The 20,852-nt window shown below is 47.7% G+C and overlaps 8 protein-coding genes across 8 annotated transcripts; 2 read left to right on the top strand and 6 right to left on the bottom strand.

The window, feature by feature from the left end:
* Positions 1 to 37: 37 nt before the first annotated feature.
* On the bottom strand, positions 38 to 1,900 carry V1508DRAFT_419268 (uncharacterized protein). Its single transcript, XM_066940575.1, has one exon. It carries the CDS (start codon positions 1,490 to 1,492, stop codon positions 410 to 412), a length of 1,083 nt encoding a protein of 360 aa, XP_066795164.1. The 5' UTR covers positions 1,493 to 1,900; the 3' UTR covers positions 38 to 409.
* Positions 1,901 to 2,200: 300 nt separating this feature from the next.
* On the top strand, positions 2,201 to 4,116 carry V1508DRAFT_448618 (general substrate transporter; the record flags this gene model as incomplete). Its single annotated transcript, XM_066942461.1, has 3 exons — positions 2,201 to 3,101; positions 3,122 to 3,399; positions 3,433 to 4,116. The coding sequence occupies exons 1-3, from the start codon at positions 2,546 to 2,548 to the stop codon at positions 4,114 to 4,116; spliced, it is 1,518 nt and encodes a 505-aa protein (XP_066795163.1). The 5' UTR covers positions 2,201 to 2,545.
* A 351-nt stretch (positions 4,117 to 4,467) lies between these two features.
* On the top strand, positions 4,468 to 5,358 carry V1508DRAFT_419263 (acyl-CoA N-acyltransferase). Its single transcript, XM_066940574.1, has one exon. It carries the CDS (start codon positions 4,508 to 4,510, stop codon positions 5,225 to 5,227), a length of 720 nt encoding a protein of 239 aa, XP_066795162.1. The 5' UTR covers positions 4,468 to 4,507; the 3' UTR covers positions 5,228 to 5,358.
* A 66-nt stretch (positions 5,359 to 5,424) lies between these two features.
* On the bottom strand, positions 5,425 to 7,290 carry V1508DRAFT_462416 (Saccharopine dehydrogenase). The gene is made up of 5 exons (XM_066942834.1): positions 7,070 to 7,290; positions 6,668 to 7,014; positions 6,160 to 6,599; positions 5,864 to 6,104; positions 5,425 to 5,809 (listed from the first exon to the last, which is right to left on the bottom strand). The coding sequence occupies exons 1-5, from the start codon at positions 7,164 to 7,166 to the stop codon at positions 5,585 to 5,587; spliced, it is 1,350 nt and encodes a 449-aa protein (XP_066795161.1). The 5' UTR covers positions 7,167 to 7,290; the 3' UTR covers positions 5,425 to 5,584.
* Positions 7,291 to 8,216: 926 nt separating this feature from the next.
* On the bottom strand, positions 8,217 to 11,383 carry V1508DRAFT_404841 (glycosyl hydrolases family 2, TIM barrel domain-containing protein; the record flags this gene model as incomplete). The annotated part of the gene is made up of 10 exons (XM_066938658.1): positions 8,217 to 8,574; positions 8,605 to 9,245; positions 9,283 to 9,358; positions 9,407 to 9,461; positions 9,543 to 10,064; positions 10,094 to 10,310; positions 10,333 to 10,390; positions 10,425 to 10,745; positions 10,831 to 11,360; positions 11,381 to 11,383. 10 exons carry the CDS (start codon positions 11,381 to 11,383, stop codon positions 8,217 to 8,219), a joined length of 2,781 nt encoding a protein of 926 aa, XP_066795160.1.
* An 845-nt stretch (positions 11,384 to 12,228) lies between these two features.
* V1508DRAFT_456305 (uncharacterized protein) lies at positions 12,229 to 13,937 on the bottom strand (the record flags this gene model as incomplete). Its single annotated transcript, XM_066942648.1, has 6 exons — positions 13,353 to 13,937; positions 13,090 to 13,192; positions 12,884 to 13,058; positions 12,669 to 12,803; positions 12,385 to 12,591; positions 12,229 to 12,249 (listed from the first exon to the last, which is right to left on the bottom strand). Exons 1-6 carry the CDS (start codon positions 13,570 to 13,572, stop codon positions 12,229 to 12,231), a joined length of 861 nt encoding a protein of 286 aa, XP_066795159.1. The 5' UTR covers positions 13,573 to 13,937.
* Positions 13,938 to 14,162: 225 nt separating this feature from the next.
* On the bottom strand, positions 14,163 to 15,834 carry V1508DRAFT_419251 (Thiolase, N-terminal domain-containing protein). Its single transcript, XM_066940573.1, has 4 exons — positions 15,465 to 15,834; positions 15,098 to 15,414; positions 14,952 to 15,044; positions 14,163 to 14,904 (listed from the first exon to the last, which is right to left on the bottom strand). The coding sequence occupies exons 1-4, from the start codon at positions 15,600 to 15,602 to the stop codon at positions 14,199 to 14,201; spliced, it is 1,254 nt and encodes a 417-aa protein (XP_066795158.1). The 5' UTR covers positions 15,603 to 15,834; the 3' UTR covers positions 14,163 to 14,198.
* A 55-nt stretch (positions 15,835 to 15,889) lies between these two features.
* On the bottom strand, positions 15,890 to 17,438 carry V1508DRAFT_419250 (uncharacterized protein). Its single transcript, XM_066940572.1, has 2 exons — positions 17,225 to 17,438; positions 15,890 to 17,175 (listed from the first exon to the last, which is right to left on the bottom strand). The coding sequence occupies exons 1-2, from the start codon at positions 17,335 to 17,337 to the stop codon at positions 16,389 to 16,391; spliced, it is 900 nt and encodes a 299-aa protein (XP_066795157.1). The 5' UTR covers positions 17,338 to 17,438; the 3' UTR covers positions 15,890 to 16,388.
* Between the last annotated feature and the right edge of the window lie 3,414 nt (positions 17,439 to 20,852).

Raw genomic sequence — 20,852 nt, 5'->3', positions numbered from 1 at the left:
GCATGCCATATCTCGATTACGTGAAGGACTATAGTAATCAATGTAGTCGCACTCATCATAGTGACAGGATGCTAGAAATCTTTAGTTATTGGTGGAGGACAACTGCGTTCGAAATGTACATCTCTAGAATTAGCATTGCTAGGGTTAACATAAATATACAATGTATTTACACATTGCATTTCAATTCGTTTAGTTAGTGCCCGAGGCAATGAGAGCTTTGCAAAGAAGGATATGGCCATTCCAACAGGATGCTAAGAGCATGACAAGCTTATTTTCTAGTCAAAACACACACGAACTGAGATTACCACCATGCTCGGGATTTCCAATATATGCTGGTGGATCAGCTTGATCGTGTGCAAAAGATTCGAACATATTACTAAACAAACCAAAAAAATAATTACACGACTCATCAAACAACCACGCCAGACGTCGACTCGCACTCGATGTCAACTAACGCACCCTTTATCTTCAGCCGCGCAAAATACAAGCGCTTCTCGGCCAAAATCCACATTCCGCCCTTCGCAAAGCAGAAATTCGCAGCGGTACCTCCAACAATTATCTTGCCAATTAATGTGCCGTTCTTGTCCCACACATGAATGCCGTCGCCGCAGCCAGAGTATACGTTGCCCTCCGCATCACATTTAATACCATCCGGGACGCCGGTATCGCAGAAAGCGAAGACCCGGCGATTCGCCAGCACACGCTTATCAACGACATCGTAGACATATATTGTAGATGGACCTCGTGGATTGAATGAAAACTGGCGACCATCGCCCGGTCCAGCGTGGGCCATGATGGCCCCGGTGTCCGTGATATACATTAGCTTGTAATCGGGGCTGAAGCAGAGACCATTGCACATGATGAATCCGTCTGCAACAGCCCAACATTCTGAGGTCTTTGGACTGAATCGGTAGACTTGTGGTGGCAGCACAGGATACGGCCGAAAAGCCTGCTCGTAGCCATATGTGGGGTCCGTGAACCATATATCGCCTGTTTCGTGGTGTATAACGACGTCGTTCACAGAAGAAAATTCGCGGCCGTGAAAGTTGTTGATTAAAGTCTCGGACTTCTTTGTTACAGGATCGACGAGGACGAGTGCGGATGGCGTGGACCTATCGCCCTGGGAGCAATATAGAACACCCCCTCTGTACTGGCATGCACCATTGGCCTGCACGACCTCAGGATAGTCCAGTTTGTCAATTTGAAGTTTCTTGCAGTCAATGGCATAGAGATCGATGGGATCGCAGGTCTGGAAATTCGCCGTAAAATAGATTGAGTCCGTGGAGTTTACGTAGACCCCGGCTTCATGAGCAAACTCGTAGTCGCGCTCTTCAATGAGCGTTAGTTGCGCCTCGGGCCCGATTAGCTCCAGAAATTTGTCATGATAAGCGCAAAACGAGGTGATTTTCTTGAACGAGTTGGCGTAGACGATGTCCTTGACTTCACGTCCTCGGTCGACGCGTACGACTTGGGTGGGCGAGTGTCCGGTCATTTCGACAGTGAATAGCTGAAGGTGAACAAATATCTGCTCAAATCCAATGGCGATTGCGGGAGCCAGTTGGCACAGCCTGACAGAGAGCACCGATGTGGATATGAAAGGGTGATGTATCCGTAAGACTCGACGCGAAATCCCGCATAAACTCCGATGGTCAAAGTGGAGAGAGAGCCAAGGGAGAGGAAAGTCCAGCGCAAGATGGCCACCAAATTGGTGCGGGATGGCGCTTGGTGCGCCTACTTCGGCTTCATTCCGGCTGGAGCCCCTCTGCTGGCCCAACCTTGGCACAGTACCTGAATCTGCAATGGCTTTTTTTTCGGTGTCGTTCCGTCATTGGTCGTCTACTCAGTGATCTTGTTAAGTGGCCGGGGCCCGGACGTAATGGTATGGTATATCCACCCAAGAACGGAAAATCCCGATAACACTGGACATAACTGTAATGCTATTTTTGCAGCATAACCGTGAAGCTGATTGCGTAAATGTGAGACCAATAGATAAGCACCATGGTTTACGCTATAATAATTTAGGAAATGTGATTTCCTGGCATGGAATAGCGTCAGGGTCAGAGTGTTTGCACAAGAGCATCTACAAACCAAAATAGTACCAACAGCTTACTTTCCAAACTTTCGATTTCATGAAATAATTTTGCGCGGACCCGTTTAATAGCAGCTTAATATATATTGAGTCGATAAAATTGTTCGCAAAGTCTTGTTTTGATCACCAAGTCTATCCCGCACAGCCGCACGCAGCCCCCGCTTGGCAACCGCCGTTCGGCGCCGATTAGAAAAACCCTAGCTCTGTCCTATTGTTTCCCCCACGAACTCGCTGACGAACGTCCGACGCCGCACGCACCCCAGAACTGCCCCCGCAACCTCAGTATAATGAACCCCAACGTCGGGTGACCACACGGGATGGCTCCTCCAGCACCCCCGGAGCTTGGGGAATTCATCTGGCACCCGACAATAAAGCCAGAAGATTTGCCTCATCCGGGGCCACAGAATTAGCAGTCCCAAGTCATTTCAGTCAACGCTTCTGCGTCTTGCTAGAATCATGTCCACATCGCCTACCTACATGCGCCTTAAAGGCCAAAGCCTGGTCTACGCGGTAACCATGTCTTGCTCAATGGGGTTTCTATTATTTGGATTCGATATCGCGTTCATGGGTGGACTCACGACTTCGACCGTGTTTCTTGATACTTTCAACAACCCCAACTCATCGCTGCTCGGATTCCTGATCTCGGCATACGAAGTTGGTGCTCTTTTTGGTGCACTCGCGGAATTTGTCGTCGGCGACAGATTCGGTCGCAAGCCCAACAATGTCGTTGGCATTATCATAGTAACTATCGGCGCGATCATTCAGGCGTCGTCGTTCGGCATCGCACAGTTTCTTGTCGGTCGCTTCGTGGCGGGTTTCGGTCTTGGCATTGTGTCCACAGTCATCCCCATCTGGCTAGCAGAATGTACCTTACCAAAATCCCGAGGGCGCATGATGGCCATGCAGCTGTCGAACATGTTACTGGGCCTGATCATAGCCACTTGGCTCGTCTATGGCGTCAGTTTTTATTCAAGCTCAATCCAATGGCGACTGCCATGCGCTGCGCCTTCCAGTTCGTGTTTGCGATTATAGTATTGTGCCTCATTCCATTTCTACCCGAGTCGCCGCGCTATTTGGCAGCAACTGGCCAGTCAGAAAGGGCCAGTTATGTGCTTGCCGCACTCAGAGGTCATTCGGAGGATCATCCCGAAGTTATGTTTGAGCTGCAAGAGATTAGGTACGCCATCGCGGTCGAGTCACAAGAAGCCGGCTCTTGGAGTGACGTGTTCAAGGATCATGGTATAAGCGGTTGGCAGCGTGTCTTGATTTCCTGGACGTCCAACTTCGTCCAGCAAATGTCCGGTGTTAACGTTATGTCCTCCCTCGGCCCCTACATTTTTCAGAACTCCGTTGGTCTTAGCTCGCACAACGCCTTACTTGTTTCGGGAGGTCTTCAAGTTTTCTACTTCCTCAGCAGCTTGATCCCCTGGTATGTGGTTGACCGCGTCGGTCGTCGTCGACTTTTTCTGCTGGGCTCAATGGGTATGGGCACCTGCATGCTATTATCCGCCGTCTTCGTCGGTATCGGCACAAAAGGTCTCGGATACGCAGCCATCGTCGTTCTCTATTTGTTCCAAACGTTCTTTACTCTGGGATGGCAGTCAAATATGTGGATTTATCCCTCTGAGCTTCTGCCGCTCAAGCTACGTCTCCGTGGTGGGGCTTTGTCTGTTGTATCACAGTGGCTGTTCACCTTTGTCGTCGTTGAAATAACACCTGTCATGATCAGCAATATCACATACAAGTCGTACATCGTCTTTGCTCTCTTAAACTTTGTCACGATTCCGGTTGTATACTTTTTCTTTCCTGAAACTTCACAGTTGCCGTTGGAAATGGTCGACCAGCTGTTCGCCGACCGTGATGGTAAGCGACCGTCGATTTTTAGGGCGGTCAGGGATTCCACCAATAAGGAGTTTATTGCAGAGATGGAGGTGACTTTGGCGGAACGGACAAAGGCGCGGGAGGAGAACGAAAGGATACTGGACGAGGCGAAACACGCTGTGGAGCATTTGGAGAAGTCCGTTTAGGTTTATTTTAGATTTGCATAATTTACAATGTCAGGCCTTTAAATAATAGCATGGGCGGTGCAAAGGTTTAGGTCTCTAGTTTGCTGCTTTTCAGGGTTTAAATCGATTTATTGCCAAGATTACTGTAGATCCAACTTTCACGAGTAACCGATGATAAGATCGAATATCCTAACAAATCCCCACTTGAAATTTGCATTTCCTGTAGGATCGCCTTGGATATAAGATGACGGAACTATGTGTGGGTCGTCGAGGTCGTGTATATTTCAACTCGAGGAAGCACCTGATGAGTCACAACCCCTGAGTCACTCTTGCTGAGTCACTATTGAATGAACATAGATATAAGTTGACCTTGCCCTAAGATTATTAACCTCAACACATTCAGCTAGTCAACATGGGAGACTCAGGAATCAAGCAACGTCCTTGCGCATCCGAACTATCAATTGACCCAGCGCTTCGCCCATCCCGCAAGCCCATATATGGCGGCTTTGTCACGTTGCAGCCAATCAAGTCTGAACATGCCGGTGATTTATATGATGTCGTTGGCGGCAGTGAGCAGGAACGTGTCTCCCTATGGGATTTCATGCCTGTCGGCCCATTCATTACTCGGCAGGAATTTGAAGGATACATAGAGCAGTGTGCAGAGTCCTTCGATCCTGTCTTCTTCGCTGTACTTGATAACGTGTCTGGCAAGGCCATTGGCATTATCAGTCTGATGCGCATTGACGCTCCCAACCGTGTAATTGAGGTTGGCCATGTCATGTTCTCGAAGCTTTTACAGCGGACAAGAGGTGCCACCGAGTGTTTTTATCTCCTTGCGCGATTGATCTTTGAAGAACTCGGCTACCGACGGTATGAATGGAAATGCAACAACCTTAATGAGCCATCCAAGCATGCAGCGCAACGACTGGGCTTTACTTTTGAAGGATTGTTCCGCCAGCACATGATTGTCAAGGGCAAGAACCGCGACACGGCATGGTTTTCAGTCCTTGACTCCGAATGGCCAGCATTGAAACATGCCTTCGAGGCATGGTTAGACCATAAGAATTTCGATGGGCAGGGCAATCAGCGCTACGCGCTTGCAGATTTGCGTAACAGTTTGTTATTTGGCTGATCCTGAGTAAGCACTGTAATGTACGCTTTTGATAGGAAGGAATTTATTGTAAGTCATTCCAGGCGCGGTGGTTACGAATATTGCTAGAACTTCAAGTTTTACCACCATAAATATATATAGATGGAACATGGGCGCATTGAATTTGAACAGTAAACCATTACCCGCCGCCCAAGACGAAGGCTAGAGCTCGAAATACGTGTCTGTTGCCATTGGTGAATTTCTAAGCTCCCATGCTGCAGGAGACTATGGACAGCAAAAAGACAATCAACACTTCGAATGGTGCTAAGGATGTCATCATAAATCAAATGCATTCAAGGTGCTGCCTCGCGCTCGCTATGTACACCAGTCCAAACTCTTCTACAAAACCTTTTCAACCATCTTAATTCCCTCCCGTTCCAAAATTTCCCTGATGGGATCACAGATATCCTTCTTGTACGGCGCATGAACACCCGCGGTATTGACGGCTGGGTGACCATTTAGCAGCAGCTGCGTTGCGATACCACAAGTCACACCGACTGAACGCGCCATGGCAGAGTATCCTCTCGGGTCGCCCAACAACTCGAGCGTCGACGTGAGTGTATCCTGTTTCGCATGATGAGTACAAATCTAACCGAACGTAAGGGAGAAAAAAAGTACCGTCTTGCCATCGCTCCACTCGACTACGAACTTATGCTGAAGCATGACGAGGTCCCGCTCTCCTGCCTGATAGCTCAGGAGCCTCTCCAACTGGCCACACAGTGTATCCAAGAGGTTCCGTCCGCGCAAGACGGCTTGCTCGGACGTGAGAAGTCCCATCCAGCGTAGGCCCGAGATGATACGATCACTCTCGGCCTCGTTTGGAAACTTGCAGATCTCCTTGATACGTGAGATGAGAGCTCTGAGAGTCAAAGAAGTTAGAGAAGAAGTTACAAATACAATGTCGAAAACTATACCCCTCATTCGAGTCTCCAGCACCAATTGACTTCTGCTGGATTTGAGCCCATGTCATTCCCTCCTTCAACCAATCCTTTTCGTCTGCGTCGAGCCAACCAAGCTCTACCAAAGCCTGAATAAACTCCGGGTTTCCCTCGTACCTAAGCGACCCTCTGAGGACGGTCTCTGCTTCCGGAATGTTGTAGAACTCTCGGAAAGGTACAGAATTACGGTTTGGATAAGCAGCGAAAGCATACCCGTCAGTAACGAAGTATGGCTTGGAGACAGACATGAGATCTTGAGCCGAGACGTCGACCTGTTTGCCTTCAAAGAGATAGGACGCAGAGTTGCGCTGTGCCAGCAATGCGCCGCGTGGAGACCAGGAAAATTTGAAGCCGAGTGGATTTCCAGCGCATTCTGGCGCCGGCAATCCTCCACAGTACGAGTAGAACTGCTTAATCTGTATCACATCCATTAGTTAAGTGAGATGACTTTGATATGATGGCCATCGTTGCCCAACGTGCATACCTTCCCACCTTTCGCGTGGACCTCGTCAATGGTCTTAATTGCGTACAGGTGATCAATTCCAGGGTCCAAACCGACCTCGTTCAGAACTACGATGCCAGCTTCCTTCACTGCGTGTTCTAACTCTCGCACTGCAGGCGAAATATAGCTAGTCGTCACGACGTTGGTTTTGCCTTTGATAGCAGACTTTATCACCGCCGCATGGTAGACATATGGTACGAGAGAGATGACAAGGTCGCAGGCGGCAACCTGCGAGTCAAGATCCGCCACTGACGAAACGTCAAGGGAAATGGCCTGCGTTCGAGGTAAACCAGATATGAGATCCTGAGCGGTTGATAAGGTTCGGCAGGCTATGTCAATGTGGAGTGAGTCAATTGAGACGAGGACTGCAAGACAGAAACTAACCAACGGTGACTTCATTTTTCGTATCGCCAGTGAGATATTCAACACAGGGACGAGCAACCATGCCGCTCCCAAGGACCAATATCTTCTTGCCAGACATGTTGACTTTGATTGATGGCTTAGTTCTTTTGACAAGGGTTTCTTGCTAGCTGCCTGAGTTCGATCGGCTGGTTAATGAAAGCGGAGGACTAATACCAAGCGAATTGCATGACTTCGGACTCATCATCCGCTTATATTTTTTAACGAGCTGTCTAAATGACTCTAAACTTGGCATCCAGACTAGTCCAAATATGGCGAAAGCTAATGCAATATCGTCGTCGGAGATTCATGGGGCTATCTAACCATCATTCCTCTTTGGGACTAGTATAATCTCGTTGTAGCTAGATTTATCGAGGCATAGCGGTATCGGATTTCCCGTCAATATCCAAACTTTAATGTGTTTGTGGTTAGATTAGATAAGCATATTGTCTTGGTTGAGCCGCACCAGTCCCGTTAAATTGGTCCTTGGAATGCTTCATTCTTGACATCTCAACTACCCCACTTATAATTCTTTTTATACACACTTTGCCACCTTTTAATATTAGTAATCCGATCGATAAGATTAGGACTATTGCAAGCGACAAGACGACGGTGCGTGCCATACTTCGGGTAAGCTTAGGAACCTGTTGAAAGGACGATTCGACGACCCAATCTAATCTGTCTTGAGTCTACGATCGTAAACGGTCCGATGGTAAACGGGCTGCCATGTTCACCATTCAAGCCCAATTCTCAGCACCAACAAATCTGTCACGGGTGAAGTGGTATTGCGGCTCCAGTGACACTGACAATAGGTACGATCCGATCTCGGCAGATGTCGTGAGAAACAGCTAAGATTAGTTTTGGAACCTTCTACGTGCTATGTATCCAGTCCATTCAAGATGCCATATGAAGTTCCTACAACATTCTGCTACCCTTTGACTTGTTGGTACTCAGACTTATTTGCTTCAGGCTAATACCCTATTTTGCCAGTCATTGACAGACTAGGATCCGGACGGTGTGATGCATTGTTCACTATTAATTGAAAGCAAATATATCTATCGCTAAATAATTTGTAAACCAACTATATATCCGCATTTATATATGATTCCAAACTTCACCATAACCGTCGTCCCTACGGGCAAATTACCTTCAACTCAACTTCAAATTCCCATCCACTTTCACTCATCTTCAATCTAGACGGTTCCAGAACGCCAGGCCCGCAAGCCTGCGTGCCTAGGCCATGCTGTGCGTAATCTACTCTCAAAATCCAATCCTCGCTAGCCACAACCTCGTTTGGATGTCTTGCGGCTTCAAAACCAGCGATTTTATTTGAGACTTTGAAACCGAACTCAGTGCTCGCATTGACGGCAAGACCGTGACTTCCTGACGAACGAATATATGCCCACCGGGTTCCCATACGATTGCCGTTCTCCTGTGGAACTTCATATATGGTATCCAAGTCCTTAATCGGCATCTCAAATATTCCAATCCTTGCAGCATCGCATTTGTCGGGATATTACTCACCTGGACCCTTGCTAAACCACGACACAACACCCTCACCATCAGCCGCCACATCCTTCGCAATAGAAGACTCCCATCCAATGCGCGGAAGGTTTTTTGGGAGCATATTCGGGGCGTGCGATTTCATCGTCAGTTTTGTCTTGATTTTTAAGACTTCCGGGGTGGCGAGAATGTATGTCACTTCTGCGATGAACTTCCATCCTAGAATCGGCGGTGCGATGTCGGCTACCGTCGCGATAGTAAGGACACTATCTGTCATGCTGGCTTCGACGCTGCGGACACGATTAAGGAGGTGATCAAGGCCATAGTTTTGCCACGATGGCTTATCAACGGGATTATCATTATCGATTGGTGCGCGCCAAAACGTGAGGAGATTGCTCGGTGGCGTCAATAGATCGGTTCCATCGAAGGTCCAAGAAGAGATTCTGGCAATGCGCTTATTGAACTGGAATGTGTATGAAGGACCGGTGACGATGAGAAAGCCAGGCGTCTCCGTGATCGACGCAGTCGAGAGAAATGGCTGATCGATGATGGCCGCGGTATAAGGAGTGTTGATCTGGAATTGAGCCCATGCCATTTCGAATCCAGCGTCGGCCCAGTTCGTAGACTCCTTTAGCGAAAACGTAATAGTCAGCCAAACCTCACCGGCTCCTTCGGCAGAACTTGAATGCCGGAACTGGTACTGAAACAGTACCACTTGCGGCGACGACTGGAATACAAAGTGAGTCAGAAGCGATCAGGCAACCTTTCGACCTGCTGCACTTGTCAATCGTGACCGTATAGGCAAAACGGATGACTTACACATCAGATGTAGAGTACCTAGAAACACTAAAAGTAGCATTTAAATGCTCGAGCCCTACAAAGTCATAAACATTTGCGATCTCAAGCTTTCCGTCCTTCAAAGCAACACTCGTATGCCTTCTTAAGCTCAATCAACCAGGAGTAGGAGTGTGATCGGAGAAACAGAGTCCGTCCATGATAAATGTGCCATCATGTGGGTATTCGTCAAAGTCACCGCCGTAACCGTAAAACTCGCTTCCGTCATCACCGTTAACCTTTTTAAGACCATGGTTCGCCCATTCCCAAATAAATCCACCCTGCAAAATTCGATATCTGCGGAAAGTCTCGAGATATTCCTTCAGTGAGCCAGGACCGTTGCCCATGGCGTGGGCGTACTCGCATAGAATAAGTGGTTTCTCAAAGTTATCCCCGTATTTGGCAGCAAAATCCTCGAGGGTCCGGACGGACGGATACATCATACTAAACATATCCGCGGTCTTAGCCTCTATGTCGCCTTCGTACTGGATAACACGAGTAGGGTCGAGTTTCTTGATCAGTCCATACATAGCAGCATGATTGCATCCGTAAAATGCTTCATTGCCAAGTGACCAGATGATGATAGATGGACGGTCGCGCAAAACCATCTGACGGGCGCGGTCGAGGTATGCAGTCCCCCACTCTGGATTGTTCGAAGTAAAATCGCAGCACGAGGAAACACAAGAGCCTTGCGCTTCTCGTAATCCATTCTCTCCGGAATCTCTTCAGCTCGAGCAATGACGTCATAGAAGCCATGGCATTCCAAATCAGTCTCATCGATGACCCACAAACCAAGCTCATCGCATATGGCATAGAATCTGGGATCATTAGGATAATGAGAGCATCTAACGGCGTTGATATTGTGAATCTTCATAAGCAAGAGATCACGCTTTATAAAGTCGAGGGGAAACAGCTCGGCCAAGAACAGGATGGTGATCGTGTCTGTTCACACCACGAAACTGAATTTGCCTTGCCGTTGACGGTGATGTTGCCGTTAATTAACTTGACTTCACGGAGACCTATTTTCTGGCTAATTTTGTGAATTTCTCCGGTCTTGGCATTAGAAAGATCGATGGTGAGATTGTATAGGTTGGGAGTCTCAGCAGTCCAAGGCTTGGCGTTGGAAATTGGAATAGTGAGTTTGCATGTCGGCTTGGACGGATCCACTTCAACCGTGGCGCAATAAGCTGCATCTGCGTTGCCGATCTCGACATTAAGCGAACCTGGAGATCCGAGACGAGAAGTGGTGATGGTGAGATGGACGTTCGCAGAGTCGCCGGATACCTCGGTGACAACAGAGAAATCCTCGATATTGCCAGCGGGGCTGAATGCAATAAGAGAGTGACATCACGGAAGATGCCTTAGTCAATTAGCTACATAACACCTATCATGCAGGCACAGGGTAGAACTCACCAGACAACCACCACTGATCCTGATCCACGATACACGAGCCGTCAGACCACTGGTAGACGTAAACTCTTAGCACATTCTCTTCGTCAAGTTTGACGACGTCGGTCACGTCGTACTCGGACGAATTCCTGGAGCCCTTGCTAAATCCAATCTCCTTGCAGTTCAAAACGACATGATATGCGCTGTCCACACCATCGAATCGGATGCGGATTTGTGATCCCTTCGGCCAGGAGATGGGAACAGTGAATATGCGCTCGTAGACACCGGTCGGGTTTTCGGACGGAACATATGGTGGATCGACAGGGAAGGGGTATATAATGGTGTATGCAGGACGACCGTAGCCTTGCAATTGCCAGTGTCCGGGCACTACGATGTACTTCCACTCTCCGTCCACGGGAGTTTTTGGCGTCGGTGCAACTGTTGGTGTAGGTGCGTAGTAGAATTTCCAGGAGCCGTTAAGGAGGATGTTCGTGTCGGGGATGGAGTAGACGCGCGTGGGCAGCCGGTTGCGGTGCGTGATCGCGGGATTCTCGATATCTAAAGCAGGACCATTTCCTTCTGCTTGCTGGTCTTGTTACGGTCGGTGACGCGCAAAGCAGAGAGGAGTTGCAAAGCAATTTATTAGACGTGGTAAGCATACCGCGGGGACCCATCGCAGGAGGACGACAAGCATGTGCTGTCAACCGGGGAAGCTGGAACGTTAAGAACCTCTTCCGGCACGGAACCGTTCCCCGCAACCGTCCTGGTTCGGCAGATAGTCGCAGACGGCGCTTGCGCTTAATTTACGCCGCACAAAAACGAAAACCCTGCGAGTCTCAGTCTCACTCACACTAACACTAGGGTTCCTGCCTCAAAAAGCAAATATGCCGTTATATATGGCTTGGCTGACAAGCGTGAAGTGCGGCCTGACAAGCAGGAGTTCCGGCGTTGGGTATTGTAACTAACTGGGTTGAGCACCTAACTGGTGTGAAATCAAAGACCATAAACTGAGTTATTCTCAGTACGCCTGACAAGACCGTCCCAATCGGGAATAATGCACTTGGACAAGTCCACTAGTCAAAGGTCGTCTAACTTGTACCCAGTCACGGTCTGTCGGTCGATCCAATCATCCAACCACTTAGCTGACGCGCTGTGCACTATGAACATAATGCAATCGACAACAATGACAATCAACAATATTGCACTGAAAACTCGTATTGCCGGATCTAGGACCTCTAAACTAAAAAAAAATAATTAAAAAATGAAAAATACTTATACAAAAGGGATTTAAAAAGCAAACAAGACAAGGCGATAAAATTAATCGAAGTCAGCACATAAGTATGACATAAACTATCAGTACAGTTGTGTGCGACGGCTACCCTACGATCATTGCTGCTAATTGTGTGCAATTTAGAAGATTATGGACGTCTTTGCTTTGCCTGAAATTTGTGGCAGATGGAATATAATTATATACATACCTAAGAAACACACATGACAGACAGAGCATACAGGACAGATAACAGTATGGGGACAAATGCCAGAATCTTGTGAGCGTCTAGGGGCCCCCGTGCAACCTTAGTCTTTCTACTGATCCTTAGAACAGCAGTGTCCAAAATAGCCGTGCGGATTTTGGACTCAAACCAGCTCCGTCGAAAAAAACCTAAAGGCGTGGCCAATATTTCACTGCTACTGAGAATATGAGTCGGGACGCAGTCTCCGAGTACAATGCCATTAAGTGGCGGGACATCCTGCTCAGAGAATCGTCCGTCTCTTACGATAACCTGCATTGCTCTATATCAGCCAGACGGTCTCACATAAATTGAACAGCTCATCACTTACAAATGATCGACAACATCACCCCGTTCCATACCAGCGGTCCTAATGGGTAGTGACGCAACCGACGACGGATTTCATCTCTCGCTCTCTGGATGGCCGCCCTGGCTTCTTGTTCGCTTGCATAGTACTGAACCTTGGACCGTTCGCCACGACTACCCTCAGCAATATGCATCGCAATGCCCAGTGGGCAATGTAGAGCGTAAACACACCATGAGATGGCTGCCCGCAGAGCGACACGCCAACTTCAAATGCAACCATGAGTGTCCGCTCGTTATCGACCACGTCACTGATTGCACCATCCCATTCCCTGATTGTGAGTCCATTGCCTGCGTCTGCACAATTCGTGGTGGCGCTCGATACTGTGAAGCCCTCCTGGATATTTTCACTGATGCCGCCGCGACGCATAACTTCTCTGCAAAGCATCCGCAAAATGATCCACTAACTCGCCCACCATATCCGAATGCAGCGGACTTGGAGCGGCGACGACGGTGGCAAGTTGACATGAGCTGTCGTACCAAAGTCGAGGGAACCTAAGATGTGTGTCAGCTGCGGACATGTAGAAATCCTGTCAACATACGTGCTCCCCTCAGTGTCAATGTTCCTGTGCATATTCATATTCAGACTAGGTTGCCGGTACTTCTATTTTGGCGTCCGGCGATAGAGGTCGTGTTACAACGCTCATCAAATTGGACTGCTCCATGGGGACGTGCTCTTGAACAGCTACTCTTGTCTGGGTCGAAATGTATTGCTTTGCTGACAGTTCTCTTCTCAGTCGACTTTGCTAGAGTCAATGCTGCATCGCTGACAGTTCTCTTGCTCGTCTTCTTGGCAGGCTGGCTAGATATATGTGTCTCTGCTACTTGGCGCCGGGATTGGCGGCCACGCGCTGCTGATTCAAACTCATCAAGATCGCCAGTCATGCTCATGGTTAAAGTTTAGGACAGATGAGTCAGATTTCGGTAACAATGGGTATGAGTGCTCAGAAGCTTGACAGTTTAACCCAGGATTTATTGTCAAAATCAAACAGGGACCGTAATCGGTGGTCGCCAAGCAGCTTTGAATCCAGCCAAGGCAGTGTTGACTTCGCGGATGAAGTGCCCGTTGAAATTCACATGCCCACACAGCCGTTGCCGAGCCGCGCACGGCAAGTATGTTTGACGCCATAGAGCGGGACAATAAGGTCGTTCAGGCTCGTGAATGATGAAAAGGTTAATATGAGACCGATAGTCCTCGTAATGATCGGTTTTACGTCCTCAGAAATTGAAAAATAGTGCAGATTCGTTATTTTGCTGGAGGTGACTTGCTTTCATGAATACTGGGTACCGTGCACCAAAAAATGGGAGTTACTGTTTAATTCCCAAATAGGAATAGCGAGTAGGGTCCCAATGTTTCTCCATGATTAACATCCAATCATAATTTGCTCTATAGCGCATTACCTATGATAAATGTGGCCGCCATCAGCAAATTGCAATCCGATTCTTAGTATGCTGGCCATAGATAAGATTTCTTATATTACATGAACTAACTAAACCATGGTCTTCTAAACAATCTCCTAAAGCCGCTCAATAACAACAGCACTTGAACCTCCTCCACCATTGCAAATACCGGCAACGCCAAATTCACCAGGATTCAGGTTATATATCAGCGTCACTAGAATCCTCGAACCACTACTCCCGATTGGATGGCCTAGAGCAACAGCACCGCCCTTCACATTGACCTTCTCCGGATCTAAACCCATGATCTGCATGTTTGCCAACGCCACAGCGGCGAAAGCTTCATTGAGCTCAAACTTGGCGATATCCTTGACCTCGAGACCAGCCCTCTTTAATGCTAATGGGACTGAGAGTGATGGTGCGATTGTAAAGTCGATAGGGTCTCTCGCGGCATCGGCATACGAAACTATCCGGGCCAACGGAGCATTATAATTGTACTTCTCGAATCTGGATTTGGAAGCTAACACAACTGCGGAAGCGCCATCGTTGATGGGACTGGCATTACCAGCAGTCACCGTCCCCTTTTTGTCGAAAACAGCTCGCAATGTTGGTAGTTTGTCGAGGTTCACTGACTTCGGCTCTTCATCGTCAACGACCACAATGGTCTTTCCGCGATTTGTAATTTCTATAGGGACTATTTCTTCTGCGAAGAGATCATTTTCCTGGGCATAAATGGCACGACGGTACGACTCTTTGGCGTAGTTATCTTGATCTTCCCGTGTGAAACCGAGATTTTTGGCTGTGTTCTCCGCACAGTTACCCATGCTGCCTTTGTTAGCAATGCTCATTACACGAAGCATAAATTGGCATACTGTATATTTCCGTAGACGTCCCAAAGGCCGTCTTTTACGATACCATCCACTGCCTGAAAGTGGCCATAGAGCTGGTTACGGGGTAAGTAGTACCTAAAAAATCATTAGCGCATTTACAACACAAGACAGCACAATACAGAACATACGGCACATTGCTCATGCTTTCCATGCCACCAGCAACCATGACATCCGCGACGCCAGTCTGGATATTCTGAGTGGCGAGCATGATAGCCTTGAGTCCGGACGAGCAGACTTTGTTGATAGTTGTTGCGTCCGTCGAAACAGGGAATCCGGCGCCAATGACGACTTGCCGAGCAGGCGACTGCCCAACGCTGGCCTGCAGAACTTCCCCCAGATAGACCTCGCTCACTGCGCTCTTGTCTATTCCGGCACGGCCGATGGCTGCAGTGACGGCCTTGATGCCGAGTTGCGGGGCAGTCAGCGATTTGAGTGCGCCATTGAACTGGTCACTCACTGTTAGTCCTGACTAACGCACAATTTCATGAGAATTACCTTTCCCACTGGAGTTCTGGCGGCGGAGACGATGTAGACATCATCGCCGGGCAGACCGACTCTTGCAGACACGTGAATGGCCCGGCGAAGCTCACAGCTTGCAAGTGCTCTCAGGAATTTTACTCTTCCTCCGGACATTATGGCGCAGACGAAGAACCGCCAACAGTGATATCAGATGTTAGATTGCCACTCTAAGAGTGCAGAAGCACACATAAATAAGTTCATAATGGTTGTATGGATCAGCCTCGGAAGATGGATAAGTACCCGCTAACGTGAACGCGCGCGGCGTGAGAATTGCGGGGTACGGGCCAGCTGTCCAGGTCTGGGAATGTCATAAGGATCTCCATCGTCACAAAACCTGACCCGGACAAATTATAATCAGGTTGGCCACAAATTATTGGAGTGCGACGCGCTCGAAGTTTTCAAGGTATTATTTGTTCATGCCCTTAGTCGTTGCCGACTCTGTGGTATCAATCACTACCAAAAAACATATACCCAGCAATCTTGCTGATTGTTCACCGTTGCTAAAGCTTTGATGCAGTCTCTTCTTGTATCCTTATGATCACGTTGCCCGGTCGGTTCGTTAGTTCCGCATGATATATAACGATTATTAAGCGCGGAAGTAATTGTAATCACCAATCACTTTAATTGTCATCACCTTATGGTGCTAATTTGTATGTGCACACCGCTGCCAAGGTTTCTCAAACTACTGCTCTCTCGGGTGCAACATTATTTGTAAATATGTTCCGTAATATTTAGATCTAATGACCTCAGTCGCAGCAGAACACGATTTGTACAAATATTCTAATCCCCTCTCCCAGAGGACAAACGCCACCAGCGCCTGATTAACACCATTTTATAGACACCAACGGCAATCAATTGAATTTCAACGTTTATGAACACCAAAGACTAACGGGAATGAAATCAACAAAAATTAGATTCAAATAGAGGAGACGCTGACCAGACGTCGATTGAAGTGCCTGACTCCTTGTCAAGACAATCGAAGTTATGTAGTGGAGGCATTAAATCTAGCCTGTACGGCGCCAGTGAGAATGAGAGTGACGACAGATGTGTCAATTCCGGACTTGGAGACGATGATGACGCAATGGCCGGTGATGATACGAGCGACGGGACTTCAGAGAAGGCAGAGTATAATGAGCCGATGGATGTAGGATAGGCATCTGGAGTGTCGAAAATGTAGGCAGTCATGGGCGGAATATCGTCCGGCGTGCACTCTTTGGACTCCAGTGGGTAAGATTGCGCGTCAGAGTCCTGCACAAGCTCGTCTTCAGATTCACGTCGGCGTTTTGTCGCAAGATCACGTTCCGACTCGGTCCCTTCGACGTCATCACTCTCATCATAGTCGCTCAGCACAGCACTAGAAGCAATTTCACTGGACGTAGATGATCGTTTCATGCCCGCCAATGCATCGGTATCGGTGCACTTGACAGATAGGTTGTCAAGTACCTTATTGATATTGATCTTGCCCTCATCGTCAAGAAGAGAGGTGATGCTGTCGCCACGATTGATGCGTTGGACAAGTAATTCGATACCCTGCTGGAGCATCTTGATCCGGCTCTCGAGCAACTCAACATAGGGGCCGGAGTAAATCTTGTCAGTCGTGCGTTTGCGGTCCGTGAAGACGCAGATTTTGTCTTCGGCGACGCAGCGAGAACACGGCCTGCTGCCGTCACATTTTGACTTCTTGATTCTTGTGGGATGTTAGCGACCATTGCTGATCTTGCAATAGATACACGTACCGACAAGCGTCGCAGGCCTTTCCTACCCGCTTGCGATTGCTGACTTCGGCCAGGCAGGCAGAGTGCGGAACCGGTGAAGTGACCGGAAAAGTGCCGAAGTGCATTTGCTGCATGAGCGATGAGACGATTGACTACACATGGCGAAGAAGGAAACGGAAGAATAATATATCAGGAAGGCGCCTCTTCCATGTACGGACATTGTCTGGCCGGTGATGGTGGGTGGCCCATAATTAGCAGAGACCGACCGGAAATTTTGCTAGTAGCTCGGAGACAGTGCATTATGCATTGTGCATGCATCTTGCTGCCCCGGTACGCGAGGCAATCCGTACCAGCACAGCCACATGGGCCACATTGTCGTCACACCAGCCACGAGGCACGTTTGACTATCTGGAGGTGGCCATTGTTCGTGTTGTGCAGCTGAGGAAACAAGACAAGGAAGGATATGATCGGTTAATATTGCTCGCTTGATAGCGGCAGAACCAGCTGGTTTGGGAAGCAATTATGCGTCACACATCGGCAGTCGGACGCGGAATGCCGTCTGTCTCCATGCCGTCCCGTATCGACTAAAGTACACATCTGCATAGGGACCAAGCAAGGCTTATTCTTATTCTTTACAATTACGGCAGAAGCAACGTGTAGAGACACTCGAACTTGACCAGCTGAAGATCTGACGAATCAGAGCCACGCGATGTGCGGCTGTGTTGTGACGACGCTGTTCGAGAACATCTAGAAATGGCTACAAATTATCACGCTCGGCCAACCAGATGCTCCAGAAGGCCGCTTGATATGATTGCAACAGAGACTTGCCCGCTGGTCAGAGCTCGCATCGTAAACACCACATCTGGGACACGAATTATACTCGCCCGCTTCCAGTATAAGCCACTGGCCAAAAAGTCGATACTTGTAAGGTACCGACTATTCCCTACTGGATCTAGAGCGTTTTCGTGCTTGTATCCTCTCCCCTTGACAATAAGTTCGATTTCATACCCGAAATAAGTTAGTCGGCGTAGGTACCTAGTGAGCGATGAGATCTGTACCGTCAGTTTACCACTGGCATTCCCTAACGGCAAATGATAGCTTGTGTTCGGAAATTGAAACAACTCTCAGCTTAATTTCATCCATTTAAATTAAACTGTGCGTATCATTTGTTTATTTATATATGTCATCAATGTACAAACTGAGGATCAGGAAAGCGTGCCAGCCTAGAGCCGGAAGCAATGCCAACCCGCGAACTCAGGTTTGTGTCCTGGGGTACAATGCGACTCCAAACGACATACCATTTGATGTGATGGAGGTTTAAGCGCTAGCTAAAACTGTGGCGGTGATGAAAAGTTGGATGAATCCCGAGGTTTCCCGGTTCTTTGTGGTTCCGTCGGACTGAAGTGCAGCCAATTGTGTGGGATCAAAACTATGATAACATATGAGAACTATCTGATATGAACTCTTACTTCAACAGGATAGTAAGTTAAAGGAAGGATAGAGACAGCCGCACCGGAAAGTAGTATTGAACACAAACGAACAATTGCCACATCACTAAAGGCAACGGAACGCACGGCGATGTTCATATATCAGCACTCAGTCCTACGGGGTAAGCCGGACTATGTGAGCGCCTAAATACATTCACGTAACACTGAACGCTAGATTATTCAAGTCGAGTCTAAGACCTCAGTATTCTGGCCAATGAGATCTCAGTGACTTTGTACGGCATGAAGAATCCGAGTTCAATACGTGGTCGAATGCGAATATTGTGAAATATGAACCTTGAATATGACCGGCAACTAGAGCTTGTTAGCGCCCTCCTCAGCATCTGTAGAAATAGCTATATGTTCGCAGCAAAAGTTGTGGAAATGAGTATTTAGCGAATTCCGACGTCATCGTACACGAGAAACACGACACTGGAACGGGTGAATCATCTGCCATGCAGTAAAGCAACCTTGGTAATGATAAGTAAGTGATTCTTCCAAAAGAGAGTTATGGAGAGACATATAGAACTACAAATGCACCGAGTCATAATTACCTGCGGACGTTGTGGCAACATCAGACGATTTTGCCCCAAATGGGGATGCCCATATTTCACCTGATTGTTGCCCGCACAAAGGCACGTATCAACGTTCAATGAACTATTTGCAGTTAACCATATATTCATATATTGCTAATTCGATTGTCCTACCCGAAATCAAAGCAGATGCAGAATCGCCATATTGGATCGTCATTAGCACTTTTTACCTTTTCTTCTATCAATATATTAGATTTCTATCAGACTAGATCCTGGCATTATGTGATCATTCATATTTTCAATAGTATTAACAGTAGCTCCGTCCATCCCTCGTTCTGTCCCTCGTCAATGCGAAAATATTTGGCGCGCGATGCAAACTGGCGCTGCACATTATATGAACGCAGATATGACGGCTGGTGTTAATTAACGGACATCGGCTTCTAAACGCTCCGATGCAACCCCGCACAAGTTGTTACAGCATTTTCAACGGACTTCACTAGCAGACAACTCTACCAGTATCTTTCTCACTATATTTGGTATTCAATGATATCTAATGCAGTGTTGCCTACTGCGGATTGGGTTTCTTTGACAACGCGTTTGTATGCGAGCTTCATATCTGCGACTGTGTGGGGGTGATCAAAAATTCACTTTGAGCTTGCAGTCAGTGAGTCGACGGAGTTGGATCTTTGTCGATAGTCTGCAGGTATATTCATTGTTCAGGAAATATTGGATTTGATTTATCACTTATGGGAGTGTTCGACTCTATCTCGCACTTTTTCTCGTCATTTTCATCCATCGGAACTGAAACCGATGAAATACTTGCCACAGTGGTCCTACATATTTTGCTGAGTTCTGCAGTTTGGGTCGATGCGCGAGTGAGCCCGTTAGGTAAATGCGGGATTTCAATGTCGATTGGATACTGTGTGTAAATGGTGTTTTATATATGGCCAATCCCAATTTCAGCTAGTCATAGTATTGGAATGCTAGTTATGCCTCCATAGTGTCATGAGCTAATCTTATACAAGGAAGAGAGAACAATTGAAATATCGCAAACAGAATTCTGTACATTTTCGCATTTTGCTGAAATTAACACATATTGCGACTGCGCAAAAATGTTGTAATTCGCGCCTTCGTCGCAATTTTCAGGTCCTCTATTGTCTTATTGTTTCATTGGTAGCCCGCTTAACATTAGCACCATTTTCGCTAATTAAGCATATTTTCAATTGCTATTCGCCGCTTGCTTTATCATAGCATACTTCGCTCACTCAAAACTTTAGCCAATTGGGTACCAAACACAACCATCCCAGCGCCGGTGACGCGAAACAGCAACAACAGGATAGTCAGTCATGCGTACATTCTAATACATGGTTGTTGATTATACATGCAACGCCTATGCAAGCTGCAGGAGGACGTTGCGCCATCTGGAGAGTTCTAATTGGTTCATACAGAATGGAGCGGCAACTCATTAAGATATAGCCACATTCGTAAAAGTGACCATTGCAGTTGCCGGTATGGTACCCCCGATTCTACGGCGCTGCGTCTATTCTCGGTCCGCTGTACCTACTATCCGACATGGCCATTGTTTACTGCATCTGACGGAGTGGACGGATAAATCTTATCCCGAAGATTTTC

This window comes from Lipomyces doorenjongii (assembly GCF_038497915.1).
Source record: "Lipomyces doorenjongii strain NRRL Y-27504 unplaced genomic scaffold V1508scaffold_32, whole genome shotgun sequence".
Taxonomy (NCBI): domain Eukaryota; kingdom Fungi; phylum Ascomycota; class Lipomycetes; order Lipomycetales; family Lipomycetaceae; genus Lipomyces; species Lipomyces doorenjongii.
The sequence above is the reverse complement of the archived record's forward strand: the minus strand, read 5'-3'. Positions and strand labels throughout refer to the sequence as shown.